The 21,721-nt window shown below is 38.9% G+C and overlaps 1 protein-coding gene across 1 annotated transcript; it reads right to left on the bottom strand.

Moving 5' to 3' along the window:
* Positions 1 to 6,065: 6,065 nt before the first annotated feature.
* Positions 6,066 to 19,430, bottom strand: BHMT (betaine--homocysteine S-methyltransferase). Its single transcript, XM_027863547.1, has 8 exons — positions 19,326 to 19,430; positions 17,961 to 18,093; positions 13,230 to 13,348; positions 12,427 to 12,618; positions 11,744 to 11,891; positions 9,472 to 9,654; positions 7,889 to 8,117; positions 6,066 to 6,753 (listed from the first exon to the last, which is right to left on the bottom strand). The coding sequence occupies exons 1-8, from the start codon at positions 19,356 to 19,358 to the stop codon at positions 6,564 to 6,566; spliced, it is 1,227 nt and encodes a 408-aa protein (XP_027719348.1). The 5' UTR covers positions 19,359 to 19,430; the 3' UTR covers positions 6,066 to 6,563.
* Positions 19,431 to 21,721: the final 2,291 nt, after the last annotated feature.

Genomic DNA, 21,721 nt, shown 5'->3' with positions numbered 1-21,721 from the left:
CTCTCTTCCTCCCACCCCTGTCCCATTGAGAAGGTAAGCAATATATCAATTATACATGTGAAGTCACACAAAACATATTTCCATATTAGCCATGGTGGGAAAAAAACCCACCAAAACAATAAAAAGCAAGAAACATAAAGAAATTGAAAAAAGTATGCTTCAATATAAACTAAGAGTTCACCAGTTCTCTCTCTGGAGGTAAATAGCATATTTCATCATGGATCCTTTGGAATTGTCTTGGATCATTGTATTTGTTAGAATAGCTAAGTCTTTCATTGTTGATCATCTTTACAAAATTGCTATTACTGTGTATAACTTTCTTCTGATTCTGCTCATTTCACTTTGCATCAGTTTATATAAATCTTTCCAGATTTTTCTGAAAGCATCCTGCCCATCATTTTTTTATAGCACAACAGTATTCCATCATAATCATATACCACAACTTGTTCAGCCATTCCCCACCTGAAGGGCATCCCCTCAATTTCTAATTCTTTGCCACCACAAAAAGAAAAGCTAAATATTTTTTGTGCATGTGGGTCCTTTCCCCTTTTCTTTGATCTTTTTCAGATATAGACCTAATATTGGTATTGCTGGATTAAAGAGTATGCACAGTTTTGTAGCCCTTTGGGTATAGTTCCAAATTGTTCTCTAGAATGATTGGACCAGTTTACAACTCCACCAACAGTTCATCAATGTTCATCAATATTTTTCCACATCCCCTCGAAGATTTGTCATTTTCCTTTTCTGTCATGTTAATCAATCTGGTGGGTATGAGGTGGTACCTCAGTGTTGTTTTAATTTGCATTTCTCTAATTATTAATGATTAATTGTTGTTTGTTTGTTCTTCATTCTTGAAGAGGAACAACGACATCAGGGAGGTGATGTCTTGACTTGCAAATGAATTGGATTTAAGTGTCAGGTCTGGAAGCCAGGAAGACTCATCTTCCTGAGTTCAAATCCAGCTTCAGACACTTACTAGCTTTGTGATCCTGGCTAAGTCTCTTAACCTTGTTTGTCTCAGTGTGCTCACCTATAAAATAAGCTGGAGGAGGAAATGGCAAATCATACAGTATTAATGATTTAGAGCATTTTATGTGACTATTAATAGTTTTGATTTCTTCTTCTGAAAACTGCCTGTTCATAGCCTTTGACCATTTATCAATAGGTATCTGCTTAGCTTTTAAGGCCTTTCATGATCTGATCCCAACCTTTCCTACCAGCCTCATTGGACATTACTTTCCCTTCTACAGTCCACAATCTAACCAAATTGATTTCTCTCTGTTCTTCACATATGACCTTCATCAAACTGCTCCATATGAAAGGTGAACACCTTAAAGAGACTGTATCTTACATTAGGCACTAGAGAGATAAATAAAACTATAGTCCCTTCCCATAGTCCCTACTCACAAAATATTGTGGCCAATTTTGACATGCCAGAACATAAAGCTGAGGCTCCGTGGTCACCAGCAAAGGCAAAAGGGGCTCTTCCTTCTTTAACTGAGGCCTTGAGATCATCTCCTTTCCCCCTGACTTCTCCCTGGTACATCTGCCCTGTAGTCAGTCATCTACAAAGCCATTTAGAAAATCAATATCTTTCACCACAGTGCATACACATAGATGTCTACCCATGGGCCATTAGAGGGACACAGATTATTCCCAGTTTAACTAATTTTTAACACAAGGATCAGGGTTTTATAGTTGCCCATATCTCACCCCCAAGGGTGACAGACTGCGTTTTAATTTGATCTTCAGGGATAAACCTTAGTTTACATCTAGATGTCCACAGTCAAAGCTGAAGTTCTCCCAGCACCTGGGACAATGCAGACACAAGATGCTCAGTTTGCTGGAATTTCCACATCAAAAGTGCACTTCTAATTCTCTGGTCCCAGCAACAACTTTAGTACCCGGCAGATTGTCGTTGTTGTTTGTCCTTTGTTTTCAAAGAGGACCAATGACATCACAGGGTGATATCTTGACTCATGGGTGAATTGGATCTAGGTGGGGCAGAATCACATGAAGTCATCAGCCTTACTCTCTCTTCCAGAGTCATTGAAGTCCAGTGGCAGGGCAAAAGTCCGGATGACTGTCATTGTTTGTGAGCTGCAGTGGATGCCCTTGGCATCTTTGATGTCTGACCAAGCTATAAGTACCCCACAGCATCTGCTTTAGCTGCCTTTGTGGTCCTTGAAACAAATTGTTCTTATCTGCTTATTCTGCCCAGGGAAGTCTTCATGCCCTTAATTTGCTGACAGGTTTGAGGCCTGTTGATTACCCTCAATCTGGTTTAGCCAATCTACCAAGATTTTACTGGGGTGTGGCCACTGTATATGCTACAGTTTTTTGGAGCCACAGGTGAGAATGGGTGGAAAGGTGGACACCAAAGGTGGATGAGCAGCCTTGAAAAGGACTCGGCAAGCCCTGACACCAAAGGTACTGGTCCTCCCTGAACACCCCATACACCTGGCAGGTTGTAATCAATAAATGCTTGTTGACTTGTTGGTACATAGCCCAGTGTAATGCCTAGCAGAAGCTTCTCTGCTCTCATGGAGTCATGGATCGTAGGATCAGGAAGCAAAAAATTAGGTATAACAACCAAAATGTCTTTGAAAATCATAGAAGATATGAATATATAGCTGCTAAAGCAGATATGTGACCTAGATATAAAAGGTAGCATCGCAAACAAGTGAAAGAAATATGGTGAAAAAAACTACCTGTCAGATCTATGTATAGGGAAAAAGTTCATGATCAATTAAGGGATAGACTCACAGAAGACAAAATGTATAATTTTGATTACACAAAATTTAAATTTTTGCACAAACACATCTAATAAAACTAAGATCAAAAGAGAAACAATCAACTGAGAAAAATCTTTGTACTCAATTTCTCTGATAAAGGCCTAATTTCCAAGGTGTATTAGGAACTGATTTAAATTTGTAAGCAAAAGAGCCATTCTCCAATTGATAAGTGGTCTAAGGATTTGAACACATCATTTTCATTCAATTCAATTCAATAGTATTTATTAAGTGCCTGGTATCTGCCAGATGTGACGGATCAAGGATTAATTGTCCTCAGGGAGGTGACTGTGTACTTACATGTTAGCAATTTGAATAAGTGAAAGGAAAATTAAAATAGCTAAGTGGATAGAATGCTAAGCCTGGAATCAGAAAAACTCATCTTCCTGAGTTCAAATCTGGCCTCAGATACTTACTAGCTGTGTGACCCTGGGCAAGTCACTTAAACCTGTTTGCCTGAGTTTCCTCATCTGTAAAATAAGCTGGAGAAGGAAATGGCAAACTACTCCAGTATCCTTGCCAAGAAAACCCCAAGTGGAGTTACAAAGAGTGGGACACAATTTTTAAAAATGACTGAACCGCAATAAAAAGGGAGAATGAGGGAAGAATAAGAAGCAGATATATAGAGCAAAAGAGATAAAGGGAGACCAAGTTTTTGTTGTAGAACCAGAGAATGTTAGAGCTGAAAAGTACTTTCAAACACAACTAGGCTAACATCTCATTTTACAGATGAGGAAACTGAGGCTGGAAGAAGGAAGGCAACTTGTCCAAGTTAAGTCCAAGCTAGTAAGTGGCAGAGCAGGGGCTTAAACCCAATTTTAGATCAGGGAAGAAAAACAAGGAGACCAAAAAAAAGTCAACAGATAAGAAAATGAGAAAGAAAAAATATTCTACAGTAGGAAATGAAATATTTTCAAGTTCCATACACTTACTTTTTCTATTAAAGGGAAAAATTTTCAGTAAAAAAAAAATCTTTAAAATCAATACAGTATTAGATACTATGCAATCAAGTCTGTCTTTACAATGAAATCTTTGCCAGAATCTTTAGCTGAATTTAAAATTGTTTCAATGTTCATTTTTTAAAAATTATCTAACATTTAAAAATTTCTCTTTGAGCACATAGTTTAACAACAACAATAGTGATTAGACTTCAAAATATTTTGGGGGTGATATGCCAATTAGGGCATAGCACGATGGATATATTAACATGGCAAAATATTGTTAATGGAAAATATTTCTCATTTGCCATGATGCTCATATGGGGAAAATTTTGAATCTGATTTGAGAAAGTACAAGAAGAGAGCTGGATGTCAAATTCATCCAGGAAGATGGAGTTGGGTGGGGATTAAGGACAGTGCTGACTTACGACTATGATTCAGAAGCCTAGCTATGTTCCTAGAGAGCTGTGGAATAGTTAATATTTGTAAAGCACTTAGCTCACTGCCTGGCACATAATAGGTGATTAATAAATGCTTATTCTGTCCCCCCAACACCTTCACAGCTCCACAGTGGCCAGTCTCATTTTATTCCACTTTAATACGTCTTCTAAAGGTTCTGTTCATAAACTTCTTCTGTGTATAGGGTTAAAATGTGTTGTTCCTCATTCTTTTAGGTTGTGTACAACTCTTCATGACCCCATTTGGGGTTTTCTTGGCAGAGATACTGGAGTGGTTTGCCATTTTCTTCTCTAGCTCATTTGGCAGATGAAATAACTGAGGCAAACAGGGTGAAGTGACATGTCCAGGGTCACATAGCTAGTTAGTGTCTGAAGTCAGATTTGAACTTTGCTTTTTGCTTTTTTTTTTTTCAGTGAGGCAAGCAGGGTTAAGTGACTTGCCCAGGGTCACACAGCTAGTAAGTGTTAAATGTCTGAGGCTAGATTTGAACTCAGGTCCTCCTGACTCCAAGGCCAGAGCTCTATTCACTGTGCCACCTAGCTGCCCCAGATTTGAACTTTGGAAAAGGAATCTTCCTGACTCAAGGCCCAGTATCCTATCTACTGTCCTATCCTAGCTGTCCCTTGGGGAAAATATATTCTTCTTCAAATTCAGCCTCAGGTACTTACTAGCTTTGTGTAAGTCACTTAATCTGTTTGCCTCAGTTTCCTCATTTGTAAAATAGGGATAATAGCACCTACTTTGTAGGACTGTTGTGAAGGTCAAATGAGATAATTGAAAAGAATTTAGAATAGTACCTGGCACATAGTAAGCACTGTGAGAGGGAAGAATTAAATTAGATATTATTAGATATAATTAATATAATCCAAAAGATAGTTAGCTATTATTATGGAAACTGCAGAAATCCTTTTTAGTTCATATCTGTGATTTCATTGGCACAAGGAATTCCTTCTATTAATACAGATGGACAATTTTCCTGAAGTTTAAGCTCTCTAAGAAGTTGAATGACTTGCCTAGGGTCACACACTCTAGGCATGAGAGATAGGATTTGAACTCAGTTCTTGGTGACTCCAAAGTTGGCTGTCTATCCATTTTGCCATGTTGCTTCTCGTGGAAATCCTTATGTACCTTAAATTACATTACCTCTCCCTGTAGAAATATGTAAGATTCTGTATCGTGTGTAGCTTAGTGGCATGCCTATTTTTTTTGTAGATGGAGAAACTGGTATAGTTTTAATGTATTAATAATAAGTAATATTTATATGGTGCTTTAAAGTTTGTAAAAGCAGATAGACTTGACCTCCATTCTTCCTGACTGAGTCCAACACCCTATCCACTGCATCAACTAGCTTGCTGCTATAATTTTTTAACGTGTTGTCAAACTCTAAAGGCAAATCACCAAGTCAATCTCGCTGGTCCCAAGTTATTACAAATGTAATGGGGGGCACTGTTGCCATCTGCTGGGAGTTGCAAGAACTACAGACTGAGCCTTACACTAAGAAACAGACCATGCAGGGCTTGCAGGGAACCCTACCTAATATGTGACTGTCTGCTCATTGGCGAGTGCCATTTTCCTTTCCTTAACTTTAAATAAAACTTTCTTTAAATTTTGTGAACTGCAGGCTTGCAAGGGGAACTGGTGTCATAAGTACTGTTGATATAAGTTACGTATGTATCAATATAATACCATGGTATAGTGAATAAATGAATTTTTAAAAGGCATTTATCAATTACTTACTACATTCCAGGCATTGTGCTAAGTGCTGGGGGTACAAACACAAGATTCAAGATAGTCCCTGCCCTCACGGAGCCTACATTCTAATAAAGAGATGGTGGACAGGGGAGGAATATTTTGGTCAGGGAAGACAAGAGTATGCTAAGTGGCATCATAGGACAATTTATTGATCATTACCAGGAAGGGTAGTGTTAATTTGGTTACAAATCCCAGAGCAGAACTCAGTTTTCTTATCTGTTAAATGAGAGGTTTGGACTAGTTGGCCTCTGAAAGTTTAGAGATTTTTTTTTTCTATTCCAGATACATCCCAAGTACCCATGCAGAAGGTGGGTCAGAGAGATTGAGAGGGAAGAATTAAAATTAGACATTATTAGATATAATTAATATAATCCAAAAGATAGTAACACAAACCTATTCAGTTGCTGCATGTATTTCCTTATACTTAGTCTCCTAGAGCAATTTAATCATCTCTTCAAAAGTGTCACCAAAGAAATGAGAAAAGCCCCATTGTCACTGATAAGTAAACTTCAAAAATATATTTTGTTTTTTGTTTTTAAGGTTCCATTTGTATTTAATTTGAGAGCAAGCCTGCAAATTATGAGTGCTAATGCACCCCAAATATACAAGTATACACATTACATTAGGCTATTGAAGATTTGAATTTCTGTTTGTGAAACAGCTCATTCAGTTGCTGGTCAGTTGTGGCCTCCTTCTGCTGCATTAGCTCAGTTGTTCCTTTGGTCACTCCCCAGGCATCAGGTTTGGTCATAGAAGGACAATATGGCCTACCAGAAGCCAGGGGTAGAGATTCCCAGTACTCTCTCCTTGCCCTGTGTGAAGGAAAGGAATTGTTGATGGAATGAGTTTTTTGTATGCCTTTAAGAATCTATTTTATGATCTAGGTTTTAGGTAGTGATGCACACACACACACACACACACACACACACACAAATTTGCCTACATATGTGTATTATATATATGTATACGTATATATATGTATACACATATACACATACATACACATACACACACTTAGGGAAATTTGCTGGTGTTGGCAGATAAAAGTCTGTATTTGTTTTCTAAATAAACATTGGTTTGCAATTCTAACACAAATGCAGGGATCAAAAATCAGCATCTAATTAGCTATTTCCTATTAATGTAATAGTTTTGCCATATGAATATATCAATACATCCTAAGCCCCAGATTGTCCATACCTCCAAAACATGTTGAAGCCTAATCATTGTGGTTGGCTTGGACTTAAAAAATTTAAGTTCTAGGAAAGTCCTTCTAATATTCTGGGTAGAACATTAGAATGCAAAATGAATAACTATTCTCTTGTTGATCTTTGCACGACAAGGGAAAGTCAGAGAACTTTGGTTCAAATCCCGCCTGTGGACACTAGCGCTTAAATCTTCCTGGGCCTCCATTTTCCTCATCTGCAAAATTGGTGGTGGGGAGGGGGTAGTGGAGTAGACTAGCTGGCTTCTGAGATTGTTTCCAGCTCTAAATTATGATCCCAATATGGCCCCAAGTATTTAAAAATTAACTGGTTTTTATCATGCTCAAATCTTTATAACCTCAAATACTCCCATTAGTATTCGAATGTCCACTGTTGGCATGGCAGTATCAGAGCGTGCTATCACCTCATTCAATTATGACTTGTTGAGAAGCCTAACAGCCTTGAAGTCTTTGATAGTCATCATTTCCTAAAGGAGCTTTTATGAAAATGGTTCCATGAAATAACTTGGGCCTGGTAAAGGGGAGAAAAAATGGCAGCAACTTCTTATGATCATCTAATTAATGTAGAACCAACCTTAAGATATAAAAGGCACATTTATATGGAGCTTTAAAAATTCTCCACTGCTTTCCCAGAGAGTCAATTCTAGCATACAAGGCCGGACCAGGTCGCCAGAACCCTGTAACCAGTTTAAAATGAGGAAGAGATGATAGTAAAACGTACTTACCTTGCTCTAATCCAGGGCTTGGTGTGCATGCTCAAACCACTCCCCCAGCTGCCGTGTTTCTCAGAAGCTTCAGGCAGGAAGCCCCTTTCGGGAGCCAGCTCCTCAGCAATTGCTCTGATGTGATAAGGCTCGAATCCACAGCAGCCCCCAATGTATCTGACACCCAAGTTGTAGGCTTCCCTGGCATATTTTTGAATATCCCATCTGGTAGCAACTCTGGGTTCCAGACCTGTAATGGAAATGGTTTTATTTTAACTTCAAGAATATTCTTAATGAGGATAAATCTTGACGAAAAATCAGATTAATTTTTTTAAAAATCTGATTTAAAAAACAAATCTACACATGTTGCTCAAAAGGAATGTGTTACCAAAGCCAGAAACATAATTGAAGAATCATTTTTAATGAATTACAAATTCATTAGACAAATATATTTGACTAACAATTGAAAATAATTTCAAATTTCTTCCATATTTCTCCCCCTCCTCCATCCTAACAGCCATCCCTTGTGATAAAGATTAGAAAAAAAGAGAAAGAAGGAGAAAGGGGAGAAAAATCAGAAAAACCTATCAATACATTGAAAAAAGATGACATACTTCATATGCAATGTTCTACACCAAAGTAATGTTTTCTATCCCTGTTCCCCTTCCTCTTGACCTTTGCAAATGAATTTGGGAAGGCTTGAAACCAAATTCTTTAATTTTTTTTTTATTTTTGGAGGCAGTCAGAGGTAAGTGACTTGCTCAGGGTCACACAACTAGTAAGTGTCTGATGCTGGATTTGAATTCAGTTTCTCCTGACTCCAAGGCTGGTGCTCTATCCATTGTACCACCTAGCTGCCATAAATTTATGAAGTATTCAATGACAAATTACTTTTCATCCTTAGGATCATAGATTTAGAGTTGGAAAGGATTTCAGGTCATCTGGCACAATCCCCTCATTTTACAGATAAGGTGCTGAGGTCCTGGAAGGTTAAATAGTTTGTCCAGGGTCACCCAGGTAATAAATAACCAAGTTGGAGTTCAAACCCAGGTTCTTGGAATTCCAATCTAGTGCTTCTCCTATTGTACCACAAAGTCTGATAGAATTAAAATTATCCCAGTAATATTTTTTAATATTTTTTTCTCCTAGATTTCTAGAGGATCTAAGAAAGATATATTTTTCAAAAAGATGAATATTCTGGCAATCATTCTGGACTTTATTTTACTTTTTTACCTTATTTTAATTCCTCATTCGAGTCTAATATATTTCTTTTTCTGTCTTTTTCCATTTACACCCAATGCCATGGCCTGGCTAAAGGGAAAAAAAATGGAGATGGGGTAGGATGGAGGGAGCAATAGTATAGTGAACAGAATAGTGGACTTGGAGTTAGGAGATTCAGGTTTCAAATCCTGCCTCTGAAACCGACTAACTGAGTGACCAAGGGAGTCACTTATTCTGAGTCTCATTTTCCTTCTTCAGAAAAATTGAGGTAATTATAATACTGATCTACTTCGTAGCATTATCACAAACTTAAAAAGTGATCACAAATAGCTTTGCTGCATTGATTCTTGAAATAGAGTATTTGTTAGCATCCCATATCTTACCAAATGGAAATTCTGGAAGATCGATAAATCCTTGTTTGCCACAGTCTGGAGTATGGTAAGCCAATGGCTGTGTCATCAAATGGGCTTTTAATCTGGCAGCCTCTAAACCCTCTTTCATAAGTTTCACAGTTTTTAAACTAATTGTGGGGTCAAAATGGCAGTTCACACCAACAATGGAAGCTCCTAAAGGTGGAAAGAAGAACATTTTTACTTTACCATTTTATTTCTGTGTTCAAGAGAAAGTCTATTCCCTCATCACCTTGCCATTCTTCAACAGTTAAAGAACATCTGAAATTTTTCTCAGGGTAAGTAATTCCCACCCTGAGGCACTCCAGGCTTCACTAGACAGTTTCCTAAGGGGCAAAGGCCCTGAAATTCATTGCCCATTAGGCAGTCTTCTGTTGATTAATGAGCTTGGAATGGAGCTAGGCTGGTCCTAGTGGCCACACTGTTGCCAAGTCCTTTCAGTGTGTTCAGGCCTACCCAGGTTAGTCATTCAGCAATCACTGATCAAACCCTTACATTGTTCCAAGCACTGTGCTAAGAGCTGATGATGTCAAGAAAGGCAAAAGCACAATATCTGTTCTCAAGGGGTTCCCATTTGAATGGGAAGGGGGAATGACAATGTGCAATACTGTTATAGCCTTTGCTATGGCAAGGCCATGGCAATACCTCAGAGTCGGAGATTAGTGGGGGCTCTTCTCCCATGTTCTGAAATCACCTTGAAATGATCTCCAAGGAGATATCTGGGCCAAGGTTTTTATAGTGTGTATCGGGAAGTGATGGCCCTCTAAGACCTCCCTAATTGCTACATTTTATATATATGTGTATATATATAGAGAGAGAGTATGTATGTATAGGTATATTATTTATATCTATATATCTGTGTGTGCGTATATCTGAGTGTGTACATACACACATACATGATATATAGTGGCCCTACAAAAGAACTCCCTAATTGCTAGAAAGTTATATATAGGTATAGATATATTATCTATATATGTGTATGTATATATATGTGTGTGTATATATCCACATATGTGTGACTATTTATAGTGTGTGTATATATATATACATATATATATACACACATATATATACAGAAGTGGTAGCCTTATAGAAGACCTCTCTAATTGCTAGAATGTTTATATATATGTATAGATATATTGCATTTATGTAAGTATATATTTTTGTATGTATATGTATGTGTATATATATGAATATTTCTAGTATATCTATATCTATATCTATATATCTATACATATATATAGGGAATTGGTAGCCCTACAGAAGACCTCCCTGTTAGAATACTTTTATATACACATATATGAGTATAGTATTTAGGAATATATATATGATATATTTATATATGAATATATATACATGTATGTATAAACTCTGGCCCAAATATCTCCTTGGAGATATGTATATACATGTACATACATATGCATATGTATATATGTGTATACATACACACATAACATTCATATATACGTATAATAGTGTGTAATACATATATAGTATATATGAATATGTAGTGATATATAACTATAGATAGATTACTATATATAGATGGATCACTATCTACAGATAAATCTTTAAATATATGAATATAATATTCATAAATAACTATGCATACATACATACATACATTTAGCATATGTGTGGTAGTTTACAGAATAGCATAGAAATTCAGAATCTTCTCCCACTTACCCCATATACATTCATGGTTAGAAAATCAATGGTTATAAATCTTTTCATATAGCTTCTAGTTAGTACCAATGTGCGTCCCAGTATATGAAAAATCCAGTAAATGAAAGTATAAAGATATATTAGGAAGATGATTATTTCCCAAAGGAGACTATTTTGTATTTAAAATGTACATCTATTCCATAAAACAAGATATCCTCATGAATAAGGAAATCTAGCTTAGCCACTGGGACCCTGGCTTACAAGCCACTAAAGTCTGAAAACTCATTTGGCACAAATTATAGTGACTTTTGTTTACTGTCTTGAAAGAAAACAATGGGTTTAATTAGGGAGTGATTCATTAGGAGTGTTTCTATCACTGGCACTGGTTTCCACCTCCTAATTGCAACTAAGTTTGCCTCTTAATAGCATTGTGAGTTCCTGAAGAGAGAGGTTCTTAAGGTCTGGTTTTCCTAGCAGCTAAAGCCAGTATAGTGTTTGATCCATGCAAGTGCATTTTTTCATGACATCAAAAGGCCTGTCAAAGTGCTTGAGTGCTCAGGCACACATTGCTGCTGCTCACCTGCTTTAACCAGTCGCACCGCACATTCTCCAGGTGCCACACCATGCAGGTCTCCTTCTGGGCCAATGCACATGGTAACGGCCACTGGCATTCCAGATTCTTTTAACGCTTCAACTGCCCACACAGCTTCTTCAACATGTTCAAAATACTGAACGAAAATATGGTTCAAATTCAATGTTCCCCTTATTGCCCAAGAGAAAAACTGTAAAAGTCTGCTACTTCCCAGATTTTAGTTCTGCTAGGTCAGGGCTTCTTAACTTGGGGTTCAGGAACTTTGGTAACTATATTCAACATAATTGGTTTCCTTTGTAATTTATGTATTTTATTTTATGCATTTAAAAACATTCTGAGAAGGGGTCCATAGGTTTTCACTCGACTGCACAAGGGGTCCATGGCATCAAAAATGTTCAGAACCTTGGTACTAGATCTTTCTAATGAAGCCTCACAGAGGATTGCAGAAGCAATAGGAATTATTGGCCCTGATGCGTGCATCTTTGAAACAGCTATAAGCATCCTGCAGAAAGCAAAAGAGTCAGTCTAAGTGACCTTACTATTCCCATTGGAAGTAAAAACCTCAACTTCTAGAATACTTGGAAGCAGAGGGAGATCTCCTGGACCCCCAAGTCTTTTCAAGTCCTTCCAGTCAAGTGAGCTAGTGGGCTCTATCTGGGGACTGTATTTACCTCGGCAATCAGAAAGTCCACCTTCTTTTTCATAAAGACTTCTAACTGTTGACGAAAAATTTTTTTCACTTCAGTTTCACTCTTGCAACTCAGGTATGATGGTGTCTGACTAACTCCACCAGCAACCAAAGCATCTCCTTCTGCAGCCACCTCCAGGGCAATGTCACAAGCAGCTTCATTCACTTTCTGCCCCTAAAATGAGAAAGCATGTATTATTATTGAATTTCCATTGGGAATTTAAAATAAAACTGTAATTTCAGGAAGCAAAAGGTATTATTATTTCATTTTACAGTTAAGAAAAATGAGGCAAATGGAGGTTGCCCAGGATCACACAGCTGGGAATGGTCTCTGGTTGGATTAGAATTCATGTCTTCCTGACTTTAGCAGTGCTATCCAGGGAGCCACCTAGCTGCCACTCTCCTACTTTAAAATAGTAATTTCTTGAACAAATAAACATAAAACCTAGTATGTTAATGATGAGGAATAATGTTCATTTAAATTTACGCTCCTTTGATAATGGCAGACATTTCTTTTAGAGTTTAACGTAGGGCAAGGGTACCTTACATAAAATAGGTACTGAGACAGATGCCATCAATTGGCATGGTTTCATTTAATCTTTAATCTACTTCTCTCATTTACTGACTCTTACTTGGAGGCACTCCATAGTTACAGAGTTATTTATTCACAGACACAGACACACATCATTTCTGTCATTCTCAAGAGTTCTGAAGAGCACCAATGTGTCATGAGAATTCCAGAGACACCACATCATTTCAATAATTCCACAAAGTGATCTTACTTACAGATATTTTCTCTGCAACATAATTCCCTCTGTTCTCCAGTTTGTCCTCACTAGCATAGAAGGTGAAGGTTTGCATGACATTTGAGCCTGCTCGAAGGAATTCCCGATGAAGCTGTCTCACTGTAAATGGAAATGAAGTGTAATCATTTTCAGCAACTGTTTACTAATCACTTAGTCATCTATAACTTGAGGCACAGAATTTATTAATGTGCCAGCAATACCAGATAGAACCACTGACATGTTTTTAGCATTTATAGTTTAGAAAGTGATTTCCACATAGTTCATTTGATTTCCACAGTTTGTGAGGTTATTACTGTAGGTGACATTCTCCCTCTTTTACAAATGAGAAAACAGGGGGTAGAGTGCCAGTCCTGGAATCAGGAAGAGTCATCTTCCTGAGTTCTAATCTAGCCTCAGACACTTACTGGCTGCGTGACCCTGGACAAGTCACTTAACTCTGTTTGCCTCAGTTTCCTCATCTGTCAAATGAGCTGGAGATGAAAATGGAAAACCACTCCAGTATCTTTGCCAAGATAACCCCAAGGGGCGTCACAGAAGAATCAGACATGATTGAAAAAAAAGACTGAACAACAATAACAACATAATATGTAACAATTTTATAGAACCTACTTCACCTGATTCCAAGTTTGTATACTTACAAACTATACCTTGCTATTTCCATTAGAAGTAAAAACCTCAACTTCGAGAATACCTGAAAGCAGAAGGAGGTTTCCTGGCCTCCCAAAGTGTTTTCCAGTCCTACCAGTCTGTATTTCTTCATCACAGGACTCTGGAAGCATTTACTCTAAAATCCTGTGGGCCACTATTCTGTTGTACCATTAAAATCAGAGGGTAACCTTTTCATTTTTAACTTTCCTTAAAGAATCAAAAAGTTCTCAAAGTTCTACACCAATGGTAAAGTGCCAGGCAGATGTTTCACAAGGCTGTTGGCACTGGTTTAAAAATGGCAAATGAATAGTGCAAGCTACAAGTATTTATGTGGATGGTAGGGGGACACATGACCATGAACAGGAGCAGTGACAGTGAGGTGGTGCGGGGAAACTTATGAAAAATAGTCTGCTTGTTCTGCTGCTGCCTGACCCCCTGGAATAAGGAACATGCTCTAAATACTAAGAACACAAGGCTGCACCACTCTTCAAAAATACCTTTTTACTATAGCCTTACATCCGAAGAGCTAACATTCTTCAGCTTTATAATTTGTATATGAAATGCCAGATGTAAGAGATTCCATATTACTTACCCTTTCCCACGGGGTAAGAACAAAAATGACAATTTGGGATTTTTAAGAATTCAAGAACGAATGTGGGGAAATGCAAATGTTTTATCTGGTGTATAATTAGTCCAGGAGACTTATTATCATACCCAATAATAAGGTAAAAAAGCAACTTAGAAACCTCTGTCCCATTTCTGAGGCTTTTATTGCTCTAAATTTTTGTCATTATGCTAAAATAATAATTTAAATAATAAATACTTTTATTGATCATGAAATAATTTTATTTAAAACTAATTTTTTATTATTATTCTAAAATCCTACTGAAGTCACTGAGTTTACAAAGGCAAGCCCTGTATAAATTAAAAGAATCAGCAAATTTATTTTAAGACAATGGAACATGCCTAACCATGTCACCATACAACCACCACATCACCATTAAGAACAATATGAACCACAAGGAGAATACCACATAGCAATGCACCTGTAAGTCTCACTCATATCCTAATGCATGCAGTCATCTATTGCTGGCAACAGAATGCAGAACTAAATGATGGTGTAGTGGAATTTGCACCATTTTGTATTCTAGCAGAATGTTGATTAAATCTATGGATTGTCAAAACTACTAGTTGCTATTAAGTCACAGAAAAGAGTATCTCAAATGAAGCCAAAGAGCAGATGTTGAAGAACTGAAATAATCTCCACATAGATATATTCATAACTAAAATGGAGTTTACTTAACTTTAAGCCAAAGTAACTCCATCTTGGTTTTAACAGGACTCATGCAGTTTGCTAAGTAAGCAAGAGTATGCTAATCTGTGAGAAATTCTTGTTTTAACAGATATTTCTTAACCATAGTTCATTGCCTGTACTACAATATCTTATTGGCCTTTCACTACTCACTGTCTTCCCTCCCTTAGGCAAGCCTACTCTTCATCCTCACCAGGACTTCTAACCTTTTGACCCCTCAATTCTCTCCCAAGTTATTTCCTCTGCAATAGTCACTCTCTCCTCTTCTCCCCATCTTGATCCATTGGTGAAAACAATTCAACTCCACACTGTCCTCCTCTCTTGAATTCCTTGCCCCCCCTTATCATATCACTGGTTAAGCCTAGCTAAGCCTTGGCTTTGGATTACTTCCACCATTCATTGTCTTTATGTCTATACACGTGCTGCTGAATAAAGGTGAAGAAAAAATCATGCAACCTTCTGACAGGGTCCACTACAAATTTACGTTACACAGCCTTGGGCTGGGCACTCACTGCTGTTATACCTCCCTTATCAACTCACTATCCTATTCTCCACAGCTGCTCTACCAAACCTTTTCATCCTTCCTCACAACTGCCATGGATTCTCCTCCTCCCTTCTCTCTCAGCTGAGAACTTTGTCTCATATTTTACAGGAAAAATTGAGGCCATTCATGGTGAACTCCTCTCTTCTTCCTTATCTCCTATCACTCAGATGACTTTTACCACCTTTTCCCTTCTTCACCCCAGTTACTTACTCCTTACCCCTGTTACCTCTTTACCAAGGCTAACTTCTCTACTTGTTCAAGAGATTCCATTTCATCTGTCTCCTTCAACAAATTGTCATCCCCACCTTCTCACTTATTTTCCATCTCTCTCTCTCTCTCTCCTGGCTCTTTCCCTTCTGCCTACAAACATGCCCATATCTCCCCTATTCTAGAAAAAAAAAAAAACTCTCACTTGGTCCCATCACCACTCTCATTTATTTCTCTTCTGTCCTTTGTAGCTGAACTCTTCAAAAAGGTCATCTACAAAAGGTGTCTCTCCACTTTCTCCCCTCTCACTCTCTTCTTAACCCCTTCTAACCTGACTTCCAACCCTATCATTCCACTGAAACGATTTTCTCCAAAATTACAAATGATCTCTTAGTTGCCAAATCCAACAGCCTTTTCTCAATCCTCGTTTTCTTTGACTTTCTGCAGTCTTTGACACTGTTGCTCACTCTTCCTTGATATTCTCTTCTCTCTGGGTTTTCTGGAGATCACTTTTTTCTCTTCCTACCTATCTGACCACTCCTCAGTTTCCTTTGCTGGATCCTCATTCAGATCATGACCTGTAATCATAAGTGTCCCTCAGAGTCCTGTCCTGGGCCCTTTTCTCTTCTCGCTCTATACTACTTCACTTCATGATCTCATTAGCTCACATGGATTTAATTACCATCTTTATGCTGATGATTCTCAAATCTACCTTTCCTGCCCAAATCTGTCAGCTGACCTCCAATCTGTCATCTCCAATTACCTTTCAGATATCTCAGACTGGATGTGCAGCAGACATGTTAAACTCCAGTATGTCCAAAAACCAGAACTCATTATCTTTCTCCCTAAAATCTCCCTTTCTCCTATCTTTCGATTACTGTAGAAGACAACACCATCCTCCCAATCCCCAGGAGTTATCCTGGATTCATTACTATCTCTCCATATCCAAGCTGTTGCCAAGACCTTTTGATTTTGCCTTTGAAATATTTCTCAGATATTCCCCCTTCTCTCCTCTGACATTGCCACCACTCTAGTGCAGGCCTTCATCATCTCTTGGCTGGATTATTGCAATAGCCTGCTGGTGTATCTGCCTGCCTCTCTCTCTACTTCAGTCTCTCTCTACTTCAGTCAATCCTCCACGCAGCCACTAAAGTAATTTTCCTAAAGCATAGGTCCTATCATGTTACCTCCCTTACACAATAAACTCCAGTGGTTCTCTATTGCCTCCAGGAACAAATACAAAATGCTTTGTCTGACATTCAGGCTCCCTTGAATAGAGTTAGTTAAATAAAAGTGGGAATTTATGGGGTGACTAAACAAGAGGGAAAGTTCTTTCATTAACTGAGAAGTGTTAATTAGTTTAGAAGTGGTGTTAATTAGTTATAAAATATTAAGAAATATTAATTAGTTTAAAAACGCCAGCTGAAGAGTTTTGTTTCATTGTTGCTTTGGAATTTCTTCACTTTTCCTTGGCCGCTCTCACTCTTCTCTTTTCTAAGCCACTAAATTCCTTCTTATAACAATAACAATAATAATGGCTAACATTTGCATTGCAGTTTATACTTTGCAAAACATTTTACAAATACCATTTGGTTCTCACAACAACTCTGGGAGGTAGATGTTATTATTACCCCCATTTTACAGATAAAGAAACTGCCCAAGGTTAAACAGCTAGTGTGAGTCTGGATTTGGAACTCAGATCTTTTTGGCTCCAAGTCCAGACCTCTCTAGATGAAACTGAGCAGAAAAGACAAGGGCACCTCTTGTCACATCCAATCTGGACATTTCTAGAGAAGCTAGGGAAAAGATGGGATCCGTGGTATTTTCTTTTTACAGTACCCAGTATACTGTAGTGCATGGCAGACATTTCCCCTCCCTTTTAATGGACAGGAAAAATAAAGAGGCTTACTTAGCTATTAGTAAGGGATGGATGTTCTACACAGGACAGAATCTTAATGGTAAAGACATATAACACTATATAGCCCTTCCCATTAACTGACCAGCTTCTGGATGTTCAACTGCAGCTTCTGGAGTCCAGGGCCCAGCTTTCACATATCCTCTTTTCTCCAGGGCAAAGACAAATCCCCCATCCCCAATTACAATCTCTCCAGAATCCAAACGTTGCAGAATTCCCTAAAAATAAAGCAGGAGTAAGAGAACAAAGTGGAGTTTTATCAAATTTCCTGAAAGCAATTTCCACATGCACTTGCCTTCTATAGATTATTTTTGTAAAGTGTGATCTAGATTGCTGAAAAAAAAATGTAGCTACACATAGGTTTACGATTTTTAGGAAAGTATCTTCTGATTAAGAAACTATAGCATATCAACCCCTTTCCCTTCTCTTGCTTCCTATTGTTACCTATTCCCCCCAAGAAATCGATGTGCCTCAGACACAGCCACAAGGTATCAGGTGGATGGAAGGAGGTCATGGGACTCCCTGAGCTGCGCTGCAACCACCTTCAGCTTCTCCCTAAACACCATCGCCAACATCACCGCTACCCAAGCTCTCTGGCGAGCTCCGTAGCCAATCTGAACGCGAAGACAGGGAAATCCAACTTCTGAGCTTACAAGATCTCAAAAAGTACATCAAATATCAGCGCCGGTGGAGCCCCGGGGAACTTCTAGTCTTCCTCTTGGTTTTACAGGCAGTAAACGGAAGACCAGAGGAGGGAAGCCTCTTCTTTAAGGGACTGCTGTCCAGGGAACGGCTCTTTTTTCTTTCTTACTTTCTTTTTTTCCCCCCACTGAGACGTGATCTCTTCAGCAGGCTGGACAGAACCAGTTTCTGAGCTTCAATTCTGACACTATTCACCTTACTGGCTAGCTTGAGAAAGTTTCAGTAAGACATTTCGCCTACCTTAGAGGTGAACCTATTTAGATCGTCTTCCAGTTCTGCCTCCCACATCCCCCTTCAGACTAGCCCCAGGCCTTTGGTTTCTCCCGGCATCAGCAACCAACACCTTACCTCTTGGGCTGTCCTCGAATCCACAACCAGAGACCTACCTTCTTCCCTGTTCTGCTTCCCGGAGCGAAACCTCGAAACGGGCCAGAGCCGAGTACATCCTTCTGCTCTCAAGGAGTTACAATACAGCCCCTCCACCCGCGTCCCTTCCCAGTCCCTCCCCAGCCCTCGACTTCTGGAAAGATTTCGGAGCCTCAGGATTCGAGGAGATGGAAATGGGGCGATGTGGAGGGGTAGTAGCTGAATATGGGGCACCTACAGCCCAAAGCCAGAGAGACAGATAGGCTGGTGGGGACACTTTGTGGGAGCGAGAGAGAAGGCAAAATTACAGACACGGATTAGACAGCCAGAGAGATGGACCGAGACTGAGTTAGAGCGAGCGCTCTGGCGCCGCGGGACTCACCTTCTTCACGTTTTTGCCTCTGGCGGGTACCATCTCTCAGGTATCTGTACACTGGCTATTCACTGGGTCCGAGTGGGGCAAGTTGCCGCGGTCTTGGCTAGTGGAGTAGCAAGAACTCGCAGAGCCCCTCAAGTGGCCTGCGTCCTTATACCTTTCTTGTGGGTGGGGTGGGTCTCTTTCGAATGGGGTGGGACCTCCCCTGTCCAACACCAACGATGGGTGGAGGAACACGCCCCTCAGTTTCCTCCTTAATCAGACTGAAGGTTAAGCTTATTTAGTGGACACAGGGCTCAATAATATTTTGGAAAGTGAGAAATCCAAGCAGGCTGGTACGGCAGACCCCCCGGGCCGCAATAATCAACATTGCCCAAGGCAGGAAGGCATCAAACACTCTACCAATTCACCCCCTTCCCCCCTAGACTAACAGCTGCCAATCACCTGAACTGGTTTTTGCGGTATCATTCTTTCGTCATAATAACTCCCCTCCGCGTCATGCCCCTAAATTTCTATACAGGCTTTTATTATATAATTTTTATTATACATTGCTACCCTTCTCACAGTCTTAAAGTCCAGAGAGTATAGCCCTCTTGTTGTTACACACGTGAAACTTCATTTCGTCTCATTGCTTTTGCGCTGCCTGTGGCAGTTCGTGGAGTGAATCCTGTTTCCTTCAAGACTGAGTTTAGGCATCTCCTTTTGCATGAAGTCTTTCTTGATACACGTGTCTCATCCCGCATCTAATGCCCTCGCCCTAAAATTCTTTACGTATAGCAGTGGTAGGTGAGGCGGTCAACAGAGTTAGTTACCAATATGGCACCTACCAACATAGTACATATCTATCTCATATATTAATAGTAGCTATAGCAATGGAGAGCAAATAAGATCTTTGTAGAAGTGTCAATTGGCTGCATAAACAATAAAGCCATATTTACACCCACAACTGACCTTGTACTATTATACTCAAACATGCCTTGCAATCTCAAATATTACATCTGGCAAGGAAAGTCACTTACAGTGGCAACATGCAATTCAAGAGGTCAGTTCTACAATGACTCCTAAATAACTCTGCACTAAGTTCTTGTTTCAAAACCAAGTAGGAGTGTCTTAGAGGAAGTGAAAGAACATCTTGAAGTTGGAAGTTAGAGTAGACTATTTTGCATTTCCATGTATACAAGGAAGGAAGCTGCTCAACGACATAATGGAGCAATACTAATTTAGCAATATTAATACTAAAATACTACTTACTAACCCCAACTTAGTTTGATGGAATATTGGAAAAATAAGTGAAAGGATTGGAAGTACAAATATAATGGGCAGCTAGGTAGTACAGTGGATAGGGCTCTTAGCCGGGAGTTGGGAAAGACTCCTCTTCCTGAGTTCAAATTTGTCCTCAGACACTTACTAGCTGTGTGACCCTGGGCAAATCATTTAACGCTTTCTGCCTCAGTTTCCTCATCTGTCAAATGGCCTGGAGAAGGAAATGGCAAACCACTCCAGTATCTTTGTCAAGGAAACCCCAAATAGGTCACCAAGAGTTGGCCAAGACTGAACACATAAATATATCCAAATTCAGTTGTAGTACAGAGGATCTAGGTTCAAATCCTGCCTCTGATGCTTATTACTTTGGGCACCCTTGGGAAGTCACTTAACTCCTTTGGCCTCATTATCTTTATCTGTAAAAATCAGGAGGTCTAGATCTAGGTCTATAGTCCTATGTCTATTTTTGATACATGTGCTCTCTATTGGTTTCCAACTGTGGCCTCTGATCCAATCCCCAAGATGACTAGTTGGGTAAGATGTGGCCTAAGAGGAAGAACAAAGTGACTGTTTAATATAAATCCTGGATGAGTGGGTGTATTAATATTTTATGATATCTAGTTATCTTATTTTTTCAATAAAGATATTCACCATCACCACCATCACCTCCCTTTCTCCCTTCCCCTCCCCCCAGACAGCTTTAGCAATGGCCAAAGAATTCTAGCAAAAAAAGGAGAATCTTGGCAATGATCCTATTGACCCTACCTCTCAGTGCTGTGGGACAGGTACGTATGTACTCAGGCACATGATACCACAGGCAATGTATTTGCTCCTGGGTAAAAATTGTAAGATTTGTTAGACTTTATCCTATTCAGTTTGAGCCCTGTCTGTTTTAGTGATCATTTTTCTCTTTTTCTATTTTATTTATGTAAGCATTTAGAGATATAAAACTTCTCCTAAGAACTGCTTTTGCTGCATCCCATAAGTTTTGGTATGTTGTCTCATTATTGTCATTCTCTTGAATGAAATTATTGATTGTTTCTATGATTTGTTCTTTGACCCAATCGTTTTTTAGGATTAGATTACTTAGTTTCCAATTATTTTTTAGTCTATCTTTCCATGGTCCTTTATTACATATA

This window comes from Vombatus ursinus, unplaced genomic scaffold (genome assembly GCF_900497805.2).
Source record: "Vombatus ursinus unplaced genomic scaffold, bare-nosed wombat genome assembly UNPS02014772.1, whole genome shotgun sequence".
NCBI lineage: Eukaryota > Metazoa > Chordata > Mammalia > Diprotodontia > Vombatidae > Vombatus > Vombatus ursinus.
This window is presented reverse-complemented; position numbering and strand designations above follow the sequence as displayed.